At 35.2% G+C, this 26713-nt stretch overlaps 1 protein-coding gene across 7 annotated transcripts in view; it reads left to right on the forward strand.

The window, feature by feature from the left end:
• SNX13 (sorting nexin 13) overlaps positions 1 to 26482 on the forward strand; it is an 87579-nt gene extending 61097 nt beyond the window's left edge. For 5 of the 7 annotated variants that reach the window (XM_014544652.1, XM_014544655.1, XM_014544656.1 and 2 more), the window contains 9 exons: positions 2548 to 2720; positions 6682 to 6789; positions 7240 to 7350; positions 14155 to 14316; positions 15417 to 15488; positions 18253 to 18398; positions 18644 to 18712; positions 20426 to 20538; positions 22968 to 26482. In XM_014544652.1, coding sequence (XP_014400138.1) covers positions 2548 to 2720; positions 6682 to 6789; positions 7240 to 7350; positions 14155 to 14316; positions 15417 to 15488; positions 18253 to 18398; positions 18644 to 18712; positions 20426 to 20538; positions 22968 to 23215 — 1202 coding nt within the window. In that variant the 3' untranslated portion in view covers positions 23216 to 26482. The remainder of the gene's footprint in view (positions 1 to 2547; positions 2721 to 6681; positions 6790 to 7239; positions 7351 to 14154; positions 14317 to 15416; positions 15489 to 18252; positions 18399 to 18643; positions 18713 to 20425; positions 20539 to 22967) is intronic. The other 2 variants (XM_014544653.1, XM_014544654.1) reach the window with 2 other exon arrangements.
• Positions 26483 to 26713: the final 231 nt, after the last annotated feature.

The following is a 26713-nucleotide window of genomic DNA, read 5'->3' on the forward strand; positions in this document are numbered from 1 at the left end:
GCCCCGCCCCTGATCGGGGTGTTGGGGGCAGATCAGGGGCAGGGCCGGCTGGGGTGGGGGGGTGGACAATAGGGGCCTGGATCAGGCTTGTTGGCTGCCACAGTGCGCGTCATAGCCACTGGTCGTTCTGGTTGTTTTGCCGTTCTGGCCGCTGGGCTTTTATATATATAGATTGGCCTCCTGAGTCTCTCTCAATCTAGATCTTCACACTCTTAACATCTTTATTATAGGAAGAACTGACAGTCTAGTGCAGGGGTCCTCAAACTTTTTAAACAGGGGGCCAGTTCACTGTCCCTCAGACCGTTGGAGGGCCGGACTATAGTTTAAAAAAAAACTGTGAACAAATTCCTATGCACACTGCACATATCTTATTTTGAAGTAAAAAAACAAAACAGGAACAAATACAATATTTGTATTTCCATGTGGCCCGCGGGCCGTAGTTTGAGGACCCCTGGTCTAGTGTAGTGCTACTCAAAGAGTGGTCCATAGACAACTGCTTACTGCTTCCTTCATTGCGAAATCTTGCTTTAAAAAATATTGGCTAAATTAAGCAATATGCTTAGTGATGAGATTGATTTATATTCTGGTCCTACATTTTTATCTGGCTATAGATTAACAACAGTTTGCACATCACCTGCTATGAGTATCATGGTCCTAATGAAAACAAAACCTATTTCCACTGTAATATCTCACCATCATCCCAAAATCAATATATATGTAACCTCATTTATCTTCTTTAAAACCAAATTACCTTCTGTCTTCTGTGCTTCTTTTATAATAACCTCATTGTTTTTTCTATGGTGCAAACATCCCGGCCATGATCTCTGTGCCTATTAATTTGTGATAAATCTGATTATTCTTTTGTAGAATGCTTTCTTACATTTCTCTTTCTTTTTCTATTCCTTGCTATTCTCCTTGCTGTTATTAACTCCTAACTGGTTATGGTTTGCTGCCTAATTGACCTCTGTTTTCTATTTTCCTTTCCCAAACCTATCTTAAACACAACAGATAAAGCCATTCCCTTATTTACATGCTAACTCTCTCGAATGAGGGCCGGTTCTCACATGATGAAAAAGTGTATGGCAGTTTGTTATGCATAGGTCTCTGAGAGAAGGATGATCGGAAGAGGAGAGCAGTGAAATATAGTGTTACCTACAGTTTAAGCTCCTGAGAGCAACATAACCAGCCTTTCTCCAGTTTTATATTTTGTCAAATTATATCTTATAGCCCAACATAGGTATGTCTAGATTCATCTATCCTCAAGTGATTGTGTGCCACAGCATCTCCTAGCCTGAGAGTATATATAAAATATTCGTAGAGATAAGAATACAACACGATGAAATAAGAACCAAGTAAATTATAGAAATTAAAATACAGTGATTGGAATTAAGGTCAATGAATGGAATAAGACTAATACAGATGAGTAGAGACTCAGTAAACTTTTTGGAGACCTCAAGAAATGATCTAGAAGAGAATACAATGCAGAGAAATAAGAAAGTGGAAACTAGGAAATACAAAGAAAAGGATTAAAAAGGCATCTCTTTTCATAAGATTAGTACAAAATGTGAACAGGTTTTGATTTTAAAGACTACTGGACTTGGATAGTTTGTGGGAAATTAGTAGGAAAATGCCTTTAAAAAGTCTCCAAAATAACTACACTTGTGAATTGTTGATTAGAAATGAGTTGCCAAAATAGCAGATAAGTCTTATTCCATTGCTTTTGCTTTCTGTTTAGCTGAGGAGATTTTAATTGAAATATAACTAAATAGTGAAGGCTAGTACAAAAGGTTATTATTTTGTTTCTGTTATTTTTCCTCTATTAAATTTCAGGCTCTAATGCTGTGCTGTGAAATTGTATTGTGGTATCCTAACTATAATATAGGTAAAAGTCCTTGGGGAGATTGTTCAAAGTAGACATTACTGTGTGGTTGGTGTGTGGTTGGTCATGGTTGGTCATGTCATCATAAACTTGTAGCTTGTTTTGCAATGTAGCCATCTATATATAAGCCTTAAGTGACCATTACGACCGGAACGACCAGTCAACCAGTTGCTATGATGCGCACTGACCACCAGGGGGCAGACACTCAATGCTGGAGCTGCCCCCTGGTGGTCAGTGCACTCCCACAGCCAACCTCCCACAGTCCCTCACCCCATCTGGCAGGTTCCAACTGGCAGACCCTATCCGTCAGGCCCCCCAGGCCCTGTCCAGCAGTTGGTAGGCCCCCAGGCCCTGTCCAACAGCCAGCAGGCCCCGGCTGGCCAGGCCCCAATCGGACTGGGAGAGATGGCCCCTATAGGCCCTGATCACCAGCCAGGCCTAGGGACCCCACCCGTGCACGAATATTGTGCACTGGGCCTCTAGACATATATAATACCTTATGGGTGCGAGTACAGAGGATGGGAATCTATTTTATCCCCTGGTGACATCCTTTTGTCTTAGTCTGTCATTTCAAATTCTTCATTTCATGTTGTCCTTTTTGTTTTTGTTCTTCATCTTCCTCCTTTTTTGTGTCTTTTGTTCCTCTTCATTTTGTTTTAAATAACTAGTATATGCTGACTATGACCCATATGCTGTGGCAGGCGTTTGTAATGATCATGGCAAGACATATGCATTGTATGCCATCACTGTGCACCGACGCAATCTAAACAGTGAGGAGATGTGGAAAACCTATCGTCGTTACAGTGACTTCCATGACTTCCACATGAGAATCACTGAACAGGTAACGAGGTTTTAAAGTGTGTGCTTTAAATTGTTTCCTGATTCAATGTTTAATTCTAAATAGTTCTGAGGATGTTAAGGTATTGACCAAAGCCAATGAAATAAAACAAAGTAAGAATTTGTGTATAATCAGTGTAAACGTTAGAATGATTTTGAACATTTAACCAATAAATCAGACTTTAACTAATCATAACCACTGTGGACTAGACAAAATATTAATGGTATACCTTGGGAAATTAAAATGAGTGTGTATTTCTCACTTTGAGTCGTGTGTGTGTGTGTGTGTGTGTGTGTGTGTGTGTGTTTGTTTGTGTGTGTGCGCGCGCGCGCTTATCAGAGGTATTTGAGTTTGGTTTAAAGTAAGGAAGGAGATCACTGTAGAATATTTTTTGATTTTCAGAGCTATAGTCATTTTAGATGACATCCTTATTTAATAGTTTAACAGTTAAGTCTTTGATCCATTACATTATTTTAAGAACTATAACCTAAATTAAATTTAACATTAACCAAATTTGTATTAAATACAACTCTCTTGTTTTATAGAAATATAAGGACTCTTAAAGATAACAAACATAAATTATTTCTGTTCTACTTTTTATTAAATATTTTTTCTTATCCTTAATTTAGAAGAAAATAAACTATCACCAGATGAATGGAGTAGATGATCTATGAAATTTATTTTAACTCTTGAGAGTCTTTGATTTCATTCAAGGCTTATAAATATACAACTGGTATTAAGCCAATACAAATTATACTAATTAATGGTGACATTTGATTGGGTGGACTAAAGCTTTGAAATGACATTGTACTAGTTTAGTAATCAGAAAATGCCTTTTTCATTTAAGAGAGTAGAGGGAAAATGGTTGGCATTGGTAATCTCATTAAAATATTTTTTTAATGAGAGTGAGATAAACTACTAATAATTTAAACATGATTAAAAACAGGTTAGTGTTGACTCCAGAAGCCCATATTAAAAAGACTATTTTGAGTTATATTTAGATGAAATTAATAACTTTGGACATGTTTGCTTTTTCTGTTCATGTTGAGTACATCTTTATTAATAAAGATGTATAAAAATAAAAGGAAATAATTCAAATGTTAAATGTCATATTATTTTAGAAATGGGCTGAACTCCCCATTCATTTATTTAACAAATATTTATTGAGCTTTTCTTATATGCCTGGCGCAGTTCTCAATGCTGCAAATATAATTGTGAACAAGACAGGTCCTTGCCTCTAGGAGTTTATATTCCAGTAGATACTATGCATGTCTTTTTCATTGGGTGAACTGTAACTAAGTATAAATAAAAGTAGTGATTTAAAAGATATTAAGTATGTATTAAAGTGACTGAGTAAATGTATATTTGTGCCTGGATATAAACACATTTTGAATCCTGATATAAAATTTCAAGAATGTTTTTTAAATTTTCCAGTAATGTGTCTGGAATCTAAACCTGACATATTCGATGTAGAAAAATAAAATCTTTGATTTTGGAATGTCTATGATTTACATATAGTATTTGAGTTTTTTGTGAGCATTGTAATACTCTTTATTATTATTGTGAGTTCTTTAGGTAAATTTCCAATTTCTTTTACATGCCTTTAAAATATTTTTATGAATTTTTGGCATAGAATTATATTACTTTTCAGGAATGGTCTACCTTGTACTTATAAATAATCTTTCAAATACCAAGTTTATAATAAGTCAATATGAAGTATAAAATTTTCCCATTTTTTCCTTTTATAACAATACTTTAAAAAGCTATTAATCATCAATGCCTCTGTTCCAGACAGATAATTTTAAAAGGAGTTTGATAATTTAGACTTTAAGAAAATAACTGTTATTGTAACATTTTTTTTTATTAATAATGTTTAATACTTTAAAGTTTCTGAAATAAATTGTTTTCTTGGATACTGTTATATTCCCGTGGTGTATTTCATCATAACGAAATACTACAATATGGGTGGCTTAAACAACAGACACTTATTTTCTCATGTTTACATTCTGGAGGCTGGAAGGCCAGATCTCAGTTTTGGGCTTATCTATCCCTGAGGCGCCTCTTTGGCTTTCAGTGACTGCCCTTCTCATTGTGTCCTCACATGGCCTCTTCTTTGTGGACTCTCATTCCTGGTGGCATTTTGTAGGTCCAAATTTCATCCTCTTAGAAGCACAACAGCCAGATTAGATAAGGACCCGCCCTAAGAACTTGTTTTAATTTTATCACCTCTCTAAAGGCTCTTTCTTCACACATAATCACATTCTGATGCACTGGAGGTTAGGGCTTCATTGTTGGGGAACTACAGTTCAGTCCATACCATGTTGGTAATGCCAGAGTAAACTGCGTTGTGTAAAATTGAGTCCATAGTTTAAAATAATGTAGGTAATATTCCAGGAAATTAAATATTTTAGGACTCCTTGAAAACTTTAATTTACATCTATTAGGTGTGATTAAAAAATTTAATCCATTGGCCATTTGATATCCAAGGAAGACATATTCTAATAGTTTTGTGAATTGCCAAATTTATGAATATTACTACAGCATAACTTCTCCCCTGTAAATTGCCTCTTCACTTTCCCCCCTATCTTGCCTAGGGCAAAATAACTGCTTTTACCTTTCATATGTAACATACAATCAACTTGTTCACATTATAGCTCTAAGCAACCATCTGATTTGCCATTCCATTTAATAATTTATCAGAATCTTCCAGTTTGTGGATGAAAATTATCCTACACCTTTTCATTCCTCTTCTCTTTAATCTCTGCTCCAGAAATGAATGAGTTTTTTGAACATAGAATGGTTTTAGAAAATGGTTTCACTTCAGAATATGTATCACATGGGAAAAGCAATGAGGCTGCTTGAAGTTTCAGATGCTAGGCTGTTGGCCAGGCACAATCACTAGCTAAATGACTTCCATCTTAAAATGTTTGTTAGTAGCTAGTGTGGTTAAAACTGCTTCAGTGAGGCACAGCAGCGTACTGCGTAGCTGGGACTTTGAAGGTGCACCCAAGTGTTAAGTAGTCTAGCACTTTACTTTTCATGTGGTTGGAGGGAAAGTATCAGTGTAGTACTCCAGCTGTGTATATACAGAATTGTAATACAGCTGTAAGCTATATTTAAAAATTTCCTTTTCTCTTAATAATTAGCCATTACAAGAATTAATTTATTTGAAGTCATCAATATAAAAATATTTCTTTATAAGATTTTTTAACAAGCCAGAAACACATAACTTTGATCATTAAAAACTTATTTGCTAATACTTTATTTACAAGTCAAAGGATTGTTATAGATAACATTTTTAAAAAATTTTTATTATAAAAAATTTGAACAATCTCAAAATTAGAGAAAGTATTAAAATGACACCCCATGTGAATATCACCCATCTTCATCAGCTGTCCATGTTTGTCATTCTTTATTGAAATTACTTTATAATATATAACATTAGAACTGTGGTTTGCCTTTGCAACAGCGTGGATGGACCTGGAGGACATTATGCTAAGTGAAATAAGCCAGTCAGAGAAAGACAAGTACCATATGATTTCACTCATATGTGGAATTTAAGAAATTTCCAAGCAAAATGGAGACAGACTCGTACTAGAGACCAGGCAGACAGCTCTGGGAGAATGGGGGTGGGATGGGAGAATGGAGGGATTGAGCAAAGAAGAAAAAAAGAGGGAACTCATGGACAACAACAGTGTGATGGTTGTGGGGGTGATAGGGGATGGGTGGAGGTGGAAGAAGGCATAGAGGGGATAAATGGTAATGAGAAAACTAAAATAAATTTTAAAAAGAACTGTGATTTGGACATATTTGGAAAATAATTTTCTATTTTCTGATTTTTGCTTAATAAAATACATTGCAAAATGATCTGTTTCAAGATGCTTTTAATATATAGAGAAATTGTTACTAGGAAAATACTTTTTTATTAAAAAATTAAGATTATTGAATGTATTTTATCTTCTAGTTTGAAAATCTGTCAAGTATATTGAAGCTTCCTGGGAAAAAGACTTTTAATAATATGGATAGGGATTTTTTAGAAAAGAGAAAAAAGGATCTTAATGCATATTTGCAGGTAAGTTTATGTTTATTTTTGCCCATAGATTTTCATTTTAATATAGCTAATGAACTCAGTATGTCAAAACGTGTTTCATTGAAGGAATTAAGCTAGAGTGATAGGTTATATCATGAAATATTGTTGGTGAAAACAGTATTTTTTTGGTAACATTTAAAAGTTTTTGCCTGGATTTTTTAATGTACTTTCTATTAATGTTAAATTTGAAATTAGTATGTGGGTAAAATAATAATTTACTAATGTGGATTTTAGGATTATCTGTAAAACCTGAAAATGGAATAGTAAATATATTTGGACAACTTTCATATTAGATGCACTGAAAGTCAAAATAGCAGATGGAGAGAATAGTATATATCCTAATGTTAATAGTCATAGAATTATTGATGACTTTAACTGCATAATTGTTTTTTTAAATGTAAAATTAAAATTTTTACCCTTTTTTCCTGTTAGTTACTATTAACTCCTGAAATGATGAAAGCATTCCCAGTTTTGGCTCACTATGTGTATGATTTCCTTGAGAATAAAGCCTACAGTAAAGGGAAGGGGGATTTTGCTCGCAAGGTAAGCAGGCTATTGCATTGATTTTCTTACAGATCTATTTTCATACTTTATTTTCAATATAAGGAAATAAATTTATACTTATGTATGTTTTAAAACTAGAAAATGTTATTAAATGTAAAATGGCATGTTTATCTTCTGTGCTTTACTAAGCCTATCAGTAGGTGTACCTAATAAGCATAAAGTCCTATCTTTACATGTGGATTAAAGCCAGCAGTAGCTTCAAAGAAAGGGGAAAAAAACTTAGAAATGATGCATTGATGAAGATTTGCCTAAAACAGGTCACAAGCTTTTCATAAGTTTCAGAAGGAACTGTTTCTTACTAAGAGGAAATGTCTTAACTTGGAGTAAGAGTAAGAAAAGTGTTAAATAGGATATGTTTTTTATGTTTAAGTGAAATCCTTATTATTTGAAATTTCTTTTTGGATGCAAGACCTATACTTGGAATAAGATACTAGGTTAAAACAATAAATGATTAAGTGCTAAAATTGGGCAAGATGCAGCGGTTCTCAACCTGTGGGTCGTGACCCCTTTGGGGGTTGAATGACCCTTTCACAGGGGTCGCCTAAATACATCCTGCATATCAGATATTTACATTAAGATGCATAACAGTAGCAAAATTACAGTTATGAAGTAGGGATCAAAAGATCCTTACAATCTAAAGATCCTTCTGAACGAAAATAATTTTATGGTTGGGGGTCACCACAACATGAGGAACTGTACTAAAGGGTCTCGGCATTAGGAAGGTTGAGAAGCACTGGCTTAGTGGGTGAGAACACAAACTTTGGGATCAGATAGCCTTTGGTTCAAATCCCTGCTCTTCCATTTGCTAGCTGTGACCTGCAACTTAACCTTTTTGGTCTTTTAGTTTTCTCAAAAATGAAGATATTAATCTTCACTTTAGAGCATTATGTGAATCAGATGAGATAATCTGTGTATTACAGTGCCTGGCAAATAACTAACCTGAATAAATGTTGGGTCTTAGTAGTAGCAGAAGCAATAACAGCAGTTGGAGAAGCTTGGCGAAGGAACTCTGTGTATTATTTTTTACTACTTTTTAGAAGTGTGAAATTATATGAAAATGAAAATTCACAAGAAAAAAAAGACTTCCTTGCCACTCCCTCTGCCCTGCCTATTGAAAATACTAACTTTTAAAACATTAAGGATTACCTCAAAAAATTAAAGATGGAACTGCCTTATGACCCAGTGATTCCACTTCTGGGTATATATCCGAAGAAAACTGAAACACTAATTCAAAAGAAAGTATATGCATCCCTGTGTTCATTGCAGTATTATTTACAATAGCCAAGATTTGGAAGCAGCCCGCATGCTGTGCCCATCAGTTAGATCAGTGATTTTCAACAGTGTGCCACAGCACACAGGTATGCCAAAGAATTTTTAAAACATGCAACACCTGACTATTTAGTTAGGGGCACTTACCTCTTTTCCCTTAGATTGCCAGATTGAGGGGGAAAAAAAAGACTAGCCATCCAGTGTGAATGAATCAAAATTAAACCTATTATGATAGTTTATGTGAGCCATGAGATGAAAAAGGTTGAAAATCGCTGAGCTAGATGAGTGGATATAAAGCTGTGGTACATTTACACAATGGAATACTACACAGCAGTAAAAAGAAGGAAATCTTACCTTTTGCAACAGCATGGATGGACCTGGAGAGTATTATGCTAAGTGAAATAACCCATTTTTATGTGGGATCTAATGAACAAAAGATATTGCTTTAATAATAACTTCCCGGTCATGTACCTTATGTTAGGAAAAACACGGGTGGTCTTATCTTTGTATTTCATGATTGAATTTAAATTCCAACTCTTAAGTGGTTTTATTGTCAATAGAGATGCATTCATGTACTTAATCTTTTTCATGTTTACCTTACTTTCTCTCTCATAAGATTGTATCAGTTTAAGCTCTGGCCAGGTAGCTCACTTGGTTAGAGCATTGTCATGATATGCCAAGGTAGTGGGTTTGATCCCTGGTCAGAGCACATACAAGACTCAATGAATGCATAATTAAGCGAAACAACAAAACAATGTTTCTTTCTCCCTTTCTCTCTCTAAAAATCAATAAAATTTTTTTAAAGGATTGCATCAATTTTAGGATGCTAAGTTGATAACAGCTTTTTGAAATAAAAGAATCATTATATTAAATGTATATAATTTCTTTTTACTAACAAACAGTTTTTATATATCCAAGCAGTTATATATCAGTTTAAAAAATATTACCACTGCAATCTAAAGATCCTTCTGATTCATTTTTGGAAATCCACAACACATACTTATAAAAATAATAAATCATTGCAGTAATTACCAGGGTCATTTTGATGTCCTTTAGATTGTCAGAATAATTTTTATGCCTATCAAGAATTAGGGGCACCCGTCTGGTGTGCCTCAGTGGTTGAGCATCAACCTATGAATCAGGAGGTCAGGTCACATGCCTGGTTTTCAGGCTTGATCCCCAGTAGGGGGTATTCAGGAGGCAGCCAACCAATGATTCTCTCTCATTGATGTTTCTGTCTGTCCTTCTCCTTTCCTCTCTGAAATCAATAAAAATATATTAAAAAAATAAAAAGAATTAGGAGTTTTCAGCTGCCTTTTCTTTTGGCTAAATTATAGTTTAATATTTTTTCTTAATTATATTTTACTAGAAATTAAATAGCTATTAGAGAAAATTATTTGTAAACATTTTATTGACTATTTAGAGCTTGAAGTAATATTTTATAACACATTAACTTGATCATACAGTTTGTCTAGCTTTTCAAAATATATGGATGGGCCAGTTTGCTAGAAAAACTAACTTTCAACCAGTCTTCTCTGTGCACACACAATGTCCTTCTGTCCAGTTTTATATCATGGTGTGAAGGCGTTTCAAGCTATAGTTAGGGACCTAAATTTAAGTTAAAATTACTTTGTTTTTTTTACCAATACAAAAAACTCAACCTATGTGGTAATTAAATGACTAGGTAACATCTTTGTAAGGTAGGCTAAGTGCCATTAACCCATAATTTACTCCTCTGCTGGATAATTTTCAAGTTTCTTTTTCTGTTTTAAGCATCTGATTTAAGGCAAATCCTGTTGTTAGAAATGTTATTATATGGTGATGGACTCCGTTTTATGTATCTAAATTCAACTTCCTTTAAGGTTAGGCATCACAATCTTAAGTGTTTTTTCTGTCATGCTGGGCTCTCCCTGTCTCCATCCCAAAACAGATGCTTGGGATTTACCCTCAGAAATTGAGTGAAGAAAAAGGGGGTGGGGGGTGGTGAGAGAAAGAGAAAGAGAAATGGATTCTGTAGGTCTGCGATGGTGCACAAGCAACTATTTTAAATAATTGATGATATAGATTTAGGATCTGTCAGTGGCAGTTTATCCTCATGTCTAGATAGCATATGAGATTATATTCATTTAATCAACTCTAAAGGTTGTATTAGTTGAATCCACATTTCTCCTAAACCTACATTTCTAAATTGTAAGATATATAAAATTCTAAAATATTTTTGAGGATATTCAAATAGTTTTTTTACACATATGTGTATGTTTACTTTTATTATTTTATTTTTCAACTACAGTTGATATTCAATATTAGTGTCAGATGTACAGCATAGTGGTTATACATTTATATATCTTACAAAGTGATCTCCCAGATAAGTCTAGTACCCACTTGACACCATGCATAGTTATTATAATACTAGAGGCCCAGTGCACGAAATTTGTGCACGGAGGAGGGGGGTCCCCTCAGCCTGGCCTGCACCCTCTTGCAATCTCGGACCCCTCAGGGGATGTCCGACTGCCCACAGGGATCGGCCTAAACCGGCAGTTAGACATCCCTCTCACAATCCAGGACTGCTGGCTCCTAACCACTCTGCCTGCCTGATTGCCCCTAACGCCTCTGCCTGCCTGCCTGATCATCCCTAACTGCTCGCCTGCCTGCCTGATCACTCCTAACCGCCTCTGCCTCAGCCCCTGCCGCAGCGGCTTCATCCAGAAGGTCATTCGACTGGCCGGTCTAATTAACATATTATGCTTTTATTATTATAGATTATTGACTATATTCCCTGTGCTGTACTTTATATCCCCATGACTATTTTGTAACTGCTAATTTGTACTTTTTTGTTGTTGTTAATCCTCACCTGAGGATATTTTTTTCTATTGATTTTTAGAGAGATAGGAAGGGAAGGGGATGGGTGAGAGAGAGAGAGAGAGAGAGAGCACGAGGAACATCAATGTGAGAGAGACACATCGATTGGTTGCCTCTGGCATGCTCCCCGGGCCCTGTCCTGCAGCTGAGGTACTTGCCCTTGATTGGAATTGAACCTGCAACCCTTTAGTGCAAATCCATGGGCCAAAGATCTAACCACAGCAAAACCTGCTGTGGCTAATTTGTACTTCTTAATCCCTTCACCTTTTTCAACTAGCCTCCCAAGTGCCCCTCTGGCAACCATCAGTTTGTTCCTTGACAATATTTTTTCATCTTTATTGTTGAAAGTATTACAGGTGTCCCTTTTTCCCCTCCATTACCTCTCCTCTTCATTCCTCCCCCTTCCCAGGCCTTCACTGCCTCACTTACATGTGGAATCTGATGAACAAAATAAACTGACAAACAAAATAGATGTAGAGACATGGAAGTGTGCAACAGACTGATGATTCTGGGGGGTGGGGGTGGTGGGAAGATAGATTAATCAAATAGTTTTTAATGTAGGTTGTGGTTTAAAGTGAAATTCATGCCTTCTATGCTTCTGAAATTCTACCTCTTCTGTGAACATTAAAACTTAGTAGACAGATGACAATTTTCCCTCAAGCTGTGCATTTTAAATGTGGTAGTCTTATGTTTATCTCTCTTAATTCTGCTTGTGCTCTTAAAATAATAGTTCATTTATAATGTCATTCCAGTTAAACAAAAATTCCTGGCAATAATGTCAGTATTGGAAATAACATTCTGGTTGATTTGAGTACTCTCATGGTTAACCAAAAATTACTGTGTATAGAATTAGAATTACAAACAGACACACACACACTTCATCTTTTTATCCTTTTTATTTCCATTTTTCTTTTCACCAGTGGTAGTGTTGTTCATACCCTTTCTTCATGCTCATTTCTGTCCTTTATTTCTACTCTAAATTGCTGTACTTTGACAATATCCCCCTATAGGTTGTATATTCTATGAAGCGTGTTTATAGCTCTATTGGCTCAACTTATACTGGGGAGTAACCAAAACTCTATCCCTTTTACAGTTATTTTTGAAATTCAGTTTTTTTGTTGTTATTGCTGTCTTATTCTACCTTTCCAGAGTGCTTTTCTTGATGGAAACTACAAAAGTATATTAGAGTGATTTTGTTTTCTTTATATCCTGTACTAGAGGCCCAGTGCACGAAATTTATGTAGGGGGGGGCTGTCCCTCAGCCAGGCCTGCACCCTCTCCAATCTGGGACCCCTTGGGGGATATCCCTCTCACAATCCAGGACCGCTGGCTCCTATCTGCTCGCGTGCCTGCCTGCCTGCCTGCCTGATTGCCCCTAAATGCTTCTGCCTGCCAGCCTGATCACCCCCTAACTGCTCCCCTGCCAGCCCGATCGCCACCAACTGCCCTCCCCTACTGGCCCGATGGCCCCCAACCGCCCTTCCCTGCTGGCTCGATGGCCCCCAACTGCCCTCGCCTGCCAGCCTGGTTGCCCCCAGCTGCCCTCCCCTGCCAGCCTGATCGGCTTCCTTCACACGAGGCAGTGGAGATGCTGGGACTGGCCTCCTTCGCGCTGCGTGGCGCTGCCGGACCACCAGGCCTCACCATGCAGAGCGGCCGCTGGGCCCCGCCTTCACTGTGCGCGCGACCATCTTGTGGTGGTGTCGCGCGCGAGGACCAACTAGGCTTTTATTAGTATAGATTAACATTATGCCATGTTTCTTGAACAGTGGGGTTCAGTTTTTCTACCATTTGCTTTTTTATTTATGCATGGCACATAATTTGTTTCTGTGGTAGTTTTTATGAGACTCAGCATTTTCTGGAAAATATTCTTGTAGTTTGGTATGACTAGTTTTGTGTCCAACCCCCCTCTCCTTTTTTTTTTTTTTAACCTCAGATAGTTCCATATTCATCTGCTTTGGTTCTTTAGATGTTGCTCTCTTTCTTCATTGAAATTATCTAACATTTGTACAACAACATATCTATTTTACTGCTCCAAATCCTCTGGAGATTATTCCATTTTATATCTCTGATCATAATTTCTTTTATAGTTTTTCTATTCTCCTTATTAAAATATCGTTTACATGTCTGGTTTGCAACTTCTTTTTTTCTTCTTCATAATGGATTTCAAATTCTCTACATAGAATGTATGTATCCTAAAAATTATTTTTAAAAATTAAATTTAAATAGTCACTTGTTAGTTATTTCAGCTTTTGGTTTATCTTACCAGCTTGTTTATTTTTCAGTATCTCCTCAAAATATCTGTCATTGTTGCCTTGAATTGTGGCAGAAGGATGTTATAGCTAATTCCAATTGCATCAGTTTTTGTTTTGAAAAACTTTATTTTCAGAATTTATTAAATTAGGCAGCCACAGTTTATATTTATTTTCTATCAATAACATTATCACTCAAATTTTTTAGTTATACATTTGTGTGTGAAGATACATTTTTAAGACACATCGAAGACACAGTTACATACTTTTTAAATGAAATGAGCTATTATAGACTGGAAAATTATTGCATCTTTCATACGTTACACTCTGTTTTCACAGACTTCTCAGTTGAATAACAGATCTGATACAATAAAGTCATGGTATAACATCTTTTCCTCTTTAGATGGACACTTTTGTGAATCCACTTCGAAATTCTATGAGGAATGTTTCCAATGCAGTTAAATCCCTTCCTGATAGCTTGGCAGAGGGAATGACTAAAATGTCAGACAACATGGGCAGAATGTCAGAAAGACTAGGTCAAGACATAAAGCAATCATTTTTCAAGGTAAGATAATTTGCATTAATGTCTAAAGCAAATTATTTTTAAGTCACCTAAGATTTATTGAGCCCCTGCTTAGATTTACCTATTTCTTTCAGAAGTTCAAAGCCTCTCACATATAGTCTCATAAAGAATTTAAAAAAAAACAAAACTAAAGAGAATACATTTTTACCAGAAATGTATACTATAAAATCCAGTTTCTGCTATGGTAGAATTTTAAAATCTATGTAAAACAAATATTTTAAATTGGTAAAGTACAGGTAGTGGGCCAAGTAGTTTGTTGTTTCATAATTTGTACCTTCAAATTTTGATCTAGATGTTTAAGGTTATAATTAAGATTATGGAATAAAACATATAGCTATTACAGTTTTCATTAGGTCAGTTTGAATGAAGAGGAAATATACAGAAACACAGATTTTTTTTTACTGTAAGAGACAACTCCTAAAATAGTGTGTGTCAGTCATACTTCTCTGTTAATTCTCATACTTTCTCTGATGCTTCACCTTTATTTCTAATCATGGGAAGTACACTCACTGAAATGAGGATTTCCAGTGCCACTTCTGTGACTTCATACAAAGTCACTGAACTATTCCAGGCTTCTTTTCCCACATCAATAACATGAAAGGGTTATAATAGGTGATATTGATGGTTCTTCCTGTGATGATAAATGATTATCGGCTAGCACTGTTCTTTCTGTCCTTTTTTATCACAATTTGTCCAACAGGGTTAGTTTTTTTTACCTTATTAGCATACTATCAAGCTCTCTGTGGTAAAAGAAAGAAGATTGGAGTTTTATTCCCTGTCTGTGTTACTAACTTTTGGTCTTTAAATCATTTCTTAGCTTTAAATTCTTCAAAAAGGTATGCGATTTTGACTTAAGTAATCTCCCCTTCCAACTAAAAAGTTAAGCGTTATAATAAATATATATATATTTTAATAATGAAATAATCACCCTTGGTTTCTAATTATAGGTTGTGAATACTTTTTAAATACTATATATCAAATCAAATGCAATTTATTATGTTTGGTAATTGTTTTATTATTATATTTTGTTCTTTCACTGTCTGTGGGTTTACTTTGTTTTTTTCTCTTTTTTTTTATGTTAGATGCCTCCTTTAATTCCAAAGACTGATTCAGATCCTGAACATTGTCGAGTTTCAGCTCAACTTGATGATACTGTGAGTTAATTTTATTTTGGGTAGTATTCAGTTGTGATTCAAATCACACTTGACAGATCTTTTTAACTTTTTAATGACGTATAGTAACATATAGCTACCATTAATGTGCATTTATTGTAAGTGTTGAGTTTGATGAATTCTTACAAGCTGAACATGCCCATGTAATCAGCACTCTAAACAAGAAACAGATTGTTGTCAGTACCCCAGAAAGCCCCTAATGCTCTCTTCCTGTCACTATGCTCTCCCCCACCAAGGGTAATCACTATCCTGACTTCCACCCTGCTTTTATACTTTATGTAAATGAAACTATGAGGTACGTACTTCTTTAAGTCTGGCTTCTTTTTGCTCAATATTGTGATATTTGTTCATGTTGTTTTGTGTGATTGTAATTTCTTCATTCTTGTGGCCTTACAGTACCCCGTTTTGTAAATATAGTACAATTTATTTGTTGTATTATGAATAGTATTCCAATGAATGTTCTGGTACATGTCTTTTGATTAAAAAAATAAACATGTTTCTGTTGGGGCTATACCTAGGAATAGAATTGCTTGGTTAGAGGGTATGCAAAAGTTCAGTTTTAATGGATACTGTCCCATAGTTTCCCAAAGTGTTTTTTCCACTTTCGCTGCCAGCAATGCATGAGAATTCCAGTAGTCCGAGCCTGCCAGTGTGTGTCTTTTTATCTTTAGCCGTTCTGGTTTTTGTATCTCAAGTGAATTTTCATTTCTCTTATGAGTGAAATGTTGAACCCCATTCCATATGTTCATTGGCCTTTTAGGTGTCTTGTCTTTTGTGTCTAGTGCTTTTCCTTATTTTTCTGTTGGCTTGGCTGTCTTTGTCTTTTGATTAGTAAGAGTGCTTTATATGATCTAAATATTAATTCTTTGTCAGATTGTGTATTGCTTTGTGTGCTTTTGTTAACTGTATATACAATCGTACCTGCTGCAAGGTCACAAAGATATGTGGTTTTCTTTAATACTTTTTTTTGTTTTGCCATGCTGAAACTTATATTTGGCATTCATCTAAGATTGATTTTTGTGTATGGATGAGGTAGGGGTCCAGTTGACCCAGCACCAGTACTGAGAAGGCCTTCTTTTCCCCAGTTTCTGTGCTTCTCCTTTGTCACAAATCAGATTATTGTATATGTTTGGGTCTGGGCTCTGTATTCTATTGTATTAGACAGATTTATTTTACAGTTATAATTATTTTCCTTCATTTTCTCATTAAACTTCTTTATGATAAACTATCTTTAAAAATATAATATTTTAATCTGTTTTTAATACTATTTCAGAATAATTTATATTATGGTATAATATCCATAACATCATACCTTTTGTTAAGGGTTTTTACAGTTTAACCTTTTATTAGAATTGTCATGTGGCACCAAACTCGAATATACTTGATCAGAGAACAGTTTTTATTTTGCCTCTATAATGAAATGTGTTTCTCCTCACCTCCCCCACTACCATGTGCCCCTCCCCTTGGTTAAACTATGAGCTTTTAGTGTGTCATGAAAGGGAAGATACAGTAAGAAAATGTTTACAGCACAACAGTGAAAAATATATAATTCATGCTGTTTTCTTATTGTTTAGATTACAGCACTGATGAAGAAATCATTAGAGAGAGTATCTTAGTGATGAAAGAGTTATAAGTTTAACTGGCAATTATATGCAATTGTTGCATTTCTAAATCTGCACCTGTTTTGGCTTTGTATATATTTTTTCACATCAAAGCGTCCTAGTTGTCTTCCTTTACTTTTTACATTGTTAATAAAATATTCCCATTATAAATGTTCACATTTTTACTGGTTAAATGTTAAAATTCTCGTAGTTTAGAGAAATATGTCTTAGTACTGTTAGCTGTGTACTAGATTTTATTCAATTCTTTTCCCTGAAAATATCTAAATACATAAAACTCACTAATCAAGCACAACACATTATTTTGTGTAGATTGTGTTTTGTTATATTAAACTAGAGGCCTGGTGCACAAATTCGTGCACAGTGGGGTTCCTTGGCCTGGCCAGGATTGGGCCAAAATCGGCTCTCCAACATCCCTTGAGGAGTCCCAGAATGTGAGAGGACGCAGGCCAGGCTGAGGGACCCCACCAGTGCACAATCAGGGCCAGGAAGGGACCATGGGAGGGCTCCAGGGCATGTCCAGCCTGTCTTGCTCAGTTCCGATCTGCCAGACCCCAGCAGCAAGCTAACCTACCGGTTGGAGCATCTGCCCCCTGGTGGTCAGTGCACATCATACCAACTGGTCGACTGTCTGCCCCCTGGTGGTCAGTGCACGTCATAGCGAGTGGTTGAGTGGCCTTAGCATATCATTAGCATATTACACTTTGATTGGTTGAATGGACGACCGGACACTTAGCATATTAGGCTTTTATTATATAGGATGAGGAATGTTGAGACTATTTTGTTCTTTTGAAAAAGATGCTTCAGGAAATAGGCAGTGGGGCTAGTATTTGCCTTATCCAACTAGTACAGACTCTACTAAAAGTAAAAGAGCCAGTAATCTTTTCCCAAGACCATTATTATAGTCATGGAATTTACTCATTATTATAGGGCTGTAAAATTCTGTATTTGTCAAAATGACTGTTAAAAATGTCTTTTCTAAATTAAAAGGAAATGCCAGGTTATGCAAGCTATAATATAACTTGTTCTCTGACCTGTGAAATGGTAGCAATAATTTTGTAAAGTGTCCATTTATGGTAGGTAGGTAACTCAATTAAACATGCTTATTTCTTCTCATACATTGTCAGGTGGATGACAATATTCCGCTTAGGGTAATGCTGCTTCTCATGGATGAAGTGTTCGACTTAAAAGAGAGAAATCAGTGGTTGCGAAGAAATATCAAAAACCTACTTCAACAGCTTATTAGAGCCACATATGGTGATACTATTAATAGGTACCACATTTTTTTATTCTTCTTCCTTCATTTATTACTTAGCTTTTAAACTTTTACTTCTAGAAGTAAATTGTTCAGCCTTCTTAGGAGAATTTCCTTCTCTGGGCCCTTTAAGAACATTATTAAAGCAGTCTATTTCTCTCAGAGATTATTTATATGCAAATTAAGTTGCTTATTACTCCATGAAAGTAGTTTTATTTTATTCACCTAAAATTTTGACTGTATATAAATTTCTTTACTTTCAGAAAAATAGTCGACCATGTTGATTGGATGACCTCACCTGAGCAAGTAGCGGACTTAGTGAAACGTTTCAGGTATATCTAAGACACAGTCACTTCTTTCAGGTAGTACAGAGTTTAGCATTGTTATCACTAATTAACTCTGATTGCTTTTCTTTTCTTCCTGGCCATAAAGTTGTTTTTAGTTATCACTGATGAGCCAAAAGACTTGTAAGAATTGTAATAAACATTTTTTACATGGGTATGTTGATCTTTGTTTTCTTTAAAACCAGAATAGAAAAAAGCATAAAAGAAAATTCTTAAGATATTAGGCTGCATTTTAAAGTGGCTTTAAAATAATTGACATACCAGTGTGGACAAGGCATGGCCATATAATCCAGTACCTAGTGTTGGGGATTTCTTTTTCTTGCTTGTTTGCTAACCTTGATTTTAAATGAAAACTTTAAAAAGTATGTATGTCTCTGGCCATAGTCTAATTTTTTAACTATTTGAACCTCTGAAAAGAATACACATTAGGAGCAGTGATACTCCAGTGTATATGTTCATTCTATAAAAATATTCCGAGCCCCTCCTCTATGCCTAGTGCTTTGCCAATCACCAGGGACTCAGATGCAGTTCCTTCAAGAAAAGCATGGTGTACCAGAGAAATGGACCTCTTTTCTAGAAGTGAAAGATAAGCAAGACATCAATATTCATGGCATCGTGTATTTCAAAATAATGGAAGCAAGAAGGGAGCTATCAGTATTAAGCATTATTTGCTTGGTACTATGCCAACTACTTTATGTACACTTTCTGGTTTTATCACGTTTCACGAGATAGGGATTTTGTCTCCATTTTGTTAGGAGGAAATTGAGGATTAGACAAGTTAGGCAGCTTGCCCAATGGCTTGTGTGCTGGAAACAGGGAACCGGGTTTCTCTAATCTGAGGCTGCATTTTCCTCTGTACCATACTGTTTCCAAAAGTTGGACCACTGCCCTGGCACATTGATTCTGTTTCAGGGTAGGTAAATGGTGTTCCTCAGGAGCAGTGATTCTCAGCCTTGGCTGCACAGTGAAATCGCTTGGAAAGCTTTACAAAGTGCTGGTGCATGGGCCCTCTCCAGAGTCTGACTTAATTAATCTGTTGGAAGGCCGACACATTAAGAGTTTTAAAGCTCCCAGGTGTTTCTAATGTGTAAAGTTAAGAACGACCGCTCTGGGGATTCTCTCTCCCTTAGACCAGATTCCCTGACGGAAGCTTAGTTATTGTGCTTGAATTCCTGCTTTTGGCCTCATAAATAAGGAACAGGAATTACGCATGCTGTGAAAGTGAAGGAGAACGGGTTATATGTGTGAAAGGAACATTGTACTCAATCCAGCTGTAAGGTGTGGGTGCAGAGTTTGTTTTATGTTGGCTTAGTGATAAGGGGCCCGAGGGAGATTAACTCTACCCAAATTCAGGACGTTGTAGGTTGTATTTAGATGAGATGTTCAATCTCAATGAGAGGAGAGGCCTACTTTGAATTTAAATGCTGTGATATAGTTGTTTATGTATTCTGTTTTGCTATCTTTATCATTTGTCAGTGTTTATAAGTTATATCAGGGCAGAATTCATCTGTATCTTTCTTGTGTATTTCCTTTTATACCTAAAATTGAACCTTGTACTTAGTTTCTATTTGTTGAATATCATACTTTTATAAAATTTCAGAAATGTTTCCTATTTGTGTTTTCTATAGAAAATTGGAATAATTGTACCAACTTGTATTATTAGAAAATAAAAATAGTTATAAATTTAATCTTTTTAAATAGAGATGCCTTTTGGCCAAATGGCATTTTAGCAGAAGCTGTTCCATGCAGAGATAAAGCTATCCGAATGAGAACAAGAATTGCAGGAAAAACTAAACTGCTTTCAATTATGCCAGGTGAGTTGAACATGTTGGGTAAAAAACTCACTAATTTGTAGTTTTTCTGAATTTTTGGCATTAAGCATGCTAGTTTGATTATATCAACTACCATTTGATTACTTACCATATATGAGGCACTGTTCTGGCAGTCCTCATTTTTTCTTAACCAGTCCTTATGACAATATTATGAAGCTAGACACTGTTAATGTTGCAACTTTATTCGTGAGGAAACAGAAGCTCAAAGAGATTAAGTAAGGTACACAAAGTTTATAGCTGGTAAGCAAGTGTTGGGATTCTGAATTAGCTCTGAATGACATGAAAGCCAGTTCTTTCAACCACTTGAAAAAAAGTGCTGCTTTCAAACCCCTTCACTTTGCTGCCTTGAAACATTATGAGGATAATTTGATGATAAATAAAATATGTAACAGACTTAAGGGCTAATAAGGGAATCTGAAGTTTGAGATTTTAGGAAGAATATTGAAGAGAACAAACCAATTTTTTCAAAGAATCCCTTTATTAGGAACAACTGATTGATCCAATATTAATCTTCATTAAAACATGATCTCAAAGAGAGTCCACATAATGGCATTCTGTTGGTCTTATTTGAGTTACTTCTTTAGAACACTGCTGTTCACTAAGTTAAATTCACTTTATCCCTTGTCTTCTCTCAGTAAGAGAAGGTATGTAATATGACAGGCAGTATGTGTGGCTGGGTGGTTATTTGGTCCCTTCTTTGGTTTATGAATATCTCTGAAATACCTAGGTATCTTCTCTCCACATTTAAATTATGGATGTAGAGAATCTAGAAGATATATTTGTTAAGTTGTTTAATATCATAGAATACCTATTTTTCTATAATTTAAAACTAAATTTCCATCATAAATTTTAATAATCAACTTTCTCTTTGTCAGTTAAGTTGGAAACTTGCCACATGGCTGTTAATTCTGCCCTATAGACTATACTGTTGCATTTGGATATAAAAAGTAAATTATAGAAATAACATTTCAAAAAAAATAAAAAGACACAATAATTTAAAATATTATGTCATAAACTACTAGAATACATTAGGTCTTGCTATAGACTGACTCAGTTATGCAGCTGAAAGAATCCTTAGTGCATTTATTCAGTAAGTATTTTTTGAGAGCGTATCATGTGCCATACACTATTCTTTGCACTAATGTTTGCCTACTTGGAGTAACACTCTAGTGAAGGGACACAGAAAACAGACAGAACAATAAATATAGCATAGTATGTTCCATAGTGGAAAGTGCGAGACAACAGAGAGTGAAGGACAAGGGAGGTGTCAGGTGAGTTGCAGACGTAGATGGGGTGACCCGGGAAGGCCCTGAGAAGATGACACTTGTGTGAAGATTTGCAGGAAGTGAAAGTAGATATGAAAATATATGTACATAATCCCTCACTTATTTTAAATTATATTGTACCCCTAGTTAGAAACATACCTTTTGAAGTTGCATATTTCTTTCACAAGCACCAGAGTAATATTTACTACTATTGGGGTCCTAATTATGAATAACTAAGAATAATCATGCGTGTTGTTCCCATACTCAGATATCTCTAGTGACCTCATGTTGCCTGTGAGTAAACTCCAAACTCGCTCATCCTGACAGTCACAGCACTATCAGTCCCATTCTGTTCTCCACTTTCTCAAGGGAAACCCTAGATTCAGCCAATGGCACCACCCCTGCTCCTAGCATCTGCCTGGTTTTATGCCCTTAGTGCTCACTCACTGATGTTTCTCCACCAAAGCCAGTCCTTCATCTGATTGTATCTGTCAAATTCCTGCCCAGGTAGCAACGTCCACTTCATTTGTTACTTCCTGGAACAGACCTTGCCTTATATTCTCATGTAGAATTCTACCCTCCATATACATTTTTATATTTTTTGTATTTTGATGGCACTGTTACTGTGTCACAGGTTTTTTTGAGATCATATGTCAGCTTTCACACATGATTTCCTTATAGTGTATTTCTCACTGTGCATTACACAGAGTAAGAATATGTTTTTGAGGTTACAGGTCACTTTTCACATTATCTAATTAAAGCCTTATAAATCTTTAGAGTTATAAGGATCTTGGTTATTATAAACCCCCATTTTACAGATAAACAAACTCAGGGTAGGTGAGTATCATATAGTATATGTGTTAAGGGACAGGATTGTAATTCTCATTGGTGTTTCTGAGCTACTTCTTTCTCATGTGCTGTCGTGTCTCCCAGTATCCATTGCATCAGTGATTGGAGGCATGCATGCACATGTATAAATTTTAAATCTCAGTTACAATACATGGCTAAACGCATTAACTGACCACCTACTACATTTTAGTTACTCTGCTGTGTTCTTTGTATACTTGGTTTAACGTAGAGCATAGTTTAGGCCTTGTGTTTCCTTTATTTGAGTAATGAATTGTGTTTCTTTCCCCTCCTATGTAGATGAACTGAAGCACATTATTGGGGCTGAGACAACACGGAAAGGTATTCTTCGTGTTTTTGAAATGTTTCAGCACAACCAGTTAAATAGGAGAATGGTTTATGTCTTCTTGGAAGGCTTTTTGGAAACCTTATTTCCGCAGTATAAATTCCGTGAACTTTTCAACAAACTGCATTCACGGTCAATGCAGATGCAGAAATATAAACAGAAACTTCAAACATCTCAAGCGCCTTCTTTACAGAAAAGGTGACACTCCAATCTGTGAAGCTGGTGTTCCTTTTGTCCAGAACTAAAAGTGTGGACAGATCTTCTGGGGCTTAACTCATATACTGTTGTGCCTGCACCAGTCTCTTAATGTCTCAAATAGATTATTAATACATCCACAAAACTGTGGTATTTTTTCATCCTTGTCTGTAATCCATCACTACCAAGAGAGTTGCCGTGTCTTAAATGATTTGGTGCATATTTTTGCAACATTGAGAGGATACTGCCCCCATCTCAAGCAAGAACGACATCCATTTTTTTCATTTTAAATTAATCAGCGTTCTGCAGCAGTGACACAGTGCCAGAGTGTATGTATGAGAGCCAAGGAAAGCACAAAGCAACGGTTCACAGATATATTTGCTAATTAGTCTAAAGTGGGAGACTGTGCAATGTATGATTTGGAGGGATTTGTTTTGCATAATGATTTTATAGGTCTCTTGGAATTTTGATAAATTGTGGGTTAGCCAGATGAATGATCTTTGGAACATCTATTTTGGGTCTGGGGAAAGTGACAGAATGCCCTTAAGGTGTGAATTAACCTTATACCCAAATTTATAGTTCTATGACATAAAATAAAACCTAGTATAAAATAAAACCAATCAGAAACAGAATGATTGGATTTGTTCACTGGTATAAAACTAGCTTTAATTGATTCTAATGTGCTTTAAGGGCTCTCTTTTGCTCTTACAGTACTCAATCCACGTTTTCTTTTGGTATTCTGTACGCAAAAAAAAGCATATGGTGGCTCTCACTTAAGTTTCAAAATTATTGCAGTTTTCTTTACCTTTAAGAGATTACAATTATAAAGTAGGGGTATAATTTGTTGAAAGACTGCCAAAAAATTCTGTCCTTCTAAAATTAATGAAAATGTGAAAGGAAACAGCACTCTTGAAAGTTACCATTTGATAATTTTAAATTGTGTGATCTAGACATACCTTAGGTGATTTTAAAAATATCAAATAAAAGGATTAAATGAGTTTATTAGTCATGTAAACATACAAATTCCTAATTCTATTATAGTGTACATATATGAATATAATGAAAAACAGAACTATAATATTTTTTAAAATATGCTTTTATTTATATTTTGCATAATGTAAAATTCTACTAAGTAAAGCAAGTTGACAAAACCCCTCAGTGTATACATTTAAGTCCCTCAAATAATTTTATACCAACAATAAAGTACCTTTTCCAGTTTTGGAGCCTCTGCATTTCCCATAGTTTTCTCCTTCTCCTTGTGTCCATCTTGGAAGTCTCTCTATCCTTTGTATGCAGGATTTCTGCATAGTTTTAAACACTTCCACTGACTAAGGGTTTGAGTGTGTCAGCATTTTTTGTTTTAAAAATATTTAACACTAAAACCTTAAAATAGTGAAGCTACTTATTGGGCCACTGAGCCAAGATCCTGGTATTAAAAGAACACCCGGGTGCTTAAGATAGAGGGACAAAGTATTGGTATCCCAGTTATTTGGGAGCTTTGAGAATGGAACAAGATATTATCGTCTTGTTTTCACTGAGGTCCTACTTAAAGAGTGAAGCCTAATAGCAGAATAAAGCCTTCCTGTAAAGCTTTATAATAATAATCGTATTTATATTAATGATGCTGGTGTGCATACTTGTATGCATCTATTCATCGTGTTTTGCATGTCTTCAGAATTACATAAATGAAATCCCTTTCATTGCAACTTAACAAAAGAGAAAAGATCCTTATTAACTCTAGTGGAAGAAATAATATTTCTTCTCGGTGTATCTCCCTGCCCTGGTCCCTCCCCATACCCCAGGCTTTAAAAATGAGGCTGTTTGAAACATGTCTGTCAAAAGCATCAGCATGGCCACAAGTGCAATGATTTTCAAATATACCCCTGCCTAGTTCAAGGATATTTTTGACATAAATCTAAGGGTAAACAAGAATTCATGTAACTCTAGTGTGTACATGTGAAAAAACATTTCTAGATAATGCGAGGAGCGCTGGCCATCAACCAGGGAAAGAAATGTCATGCAAGACTGCAAATTTTCTTAACAGAGCCCTGCAAGATAACTGCATTATACCAAAAAAATGTTTGAGTAAATGGGTTTTTAAAATAATTTTTAAGAGAGTTTATATTTCAAAAGCAGGAATGTCAAATGGTAGTCTATGTAAACAGTTGTGCATCTTCTCCATGCACATCTATCTTTTACATCAGAGAGAGCTGTCGTCATGCTAAAATTAGAGATATTCTTTGAATGACTTGGTCAAGCTGGGTGTAAAATATTTAACCCATAAGTACAATGTACTATGTTTAATGAAGTTATTACATTTAATGCATTTATTGCATATATGAATATACATGAAGAGGCTTTATGTCTTCTGATATTTGATTTTTGAATGTTTGTTACGTCAGTGGTGCCTGTAGGCAAAAATCATAAAAGTTAATCATTCTTTGGGTTTTCTGATTTTTCAGGTAACAAACTATTTAGAAATCATCATTATTAACTTTTAATAGTTTATTCACCTAAAAAAATTGATTGTATGATTTAAATATAGCAGTTAGACGGGCATTTCCTATAATTTGGGTGTACTGAATAGTTGCTGAACAATTGTGCCATTGACCAGTGGATGCACTTGGTTAGCCTTAATTTTTTTTAAACAAACATTAAAACTTTTTTTCTATTTCAGTTTGCTCACTTTAAGTTGTATTGCTGGTGTTTGGGGAAAACAATTAAACAGTTAAGTGCTACCAGAAAGTGTACCAATTTTTAAAAAACTAAGAACAATATAAATTTCACAATCTAAAATTTTAATTTTGTGCAATATTTTCATTTAATGCATGTGTATTTGAGTAATTGTAAAATAAATGAATTTTTAATGTTTTGAGATCTAAACTAATGTCTTCTTAACCCAACAACTTACATTCCGTTGTTGCTGCATCCTTTTATTTAAGGACTTGTTTTAAAAGTCTTTTTGTCACTCCTTGTAAATTCTTTTGTTAATAGTAAATTTTGCTTATAGGAGCATGGCTCCTGTATTACAAGGGAAAAATATAAAGAGCACATCTTAGGATTATAATTGTTAAAAGATAACTTGTGCATATCATTGTACAGCAAGTGTCAACTGTGTGCCTAACTACTCTATCAATACTTTCCTTCTTTAACAAAGAAGAAACAACAATCAGAATGTCAGTTATTTTTATTGAACTAAAAAGAAGAGTAAAAATTTTATTTGGTTTGTGTTATGTTCTGTCCATTAGAAAATACTAATAAAGTATTAACAAACTTTTTTGTTGAATTTATTTAGTAGTAATGCATTTTTATTACTTTAAAAAATGCTTGCTCGGTGGTCTTATTTTTAGTATCTCTGTGTATTTTTTTTTTCTTTTCATTTTGGAATCAAGCAATGCAAGATCCAGGTTGCTAGATGAGCTATTGAGTGATTGACTTACAACTAACTGAATTTAATTTTCCTTTTATGGGGCAAGTAACTTACTACCACTGTGTTAAAGCAACT

This window comes from Myotis brandtii, unplaced genomic scaffold (genome assembly GCF_000412655.1).
Source record: "Myotis brandtii unplaced genomic scaffold, ASM41265v1 scaffold374, whole genome shotgun sequence".
NCBI lineage: Eukaryota > Metazoa > Chordata > Mammalia > Chiroptera > Vespertilionidae > Myotis > Myotis brandtii.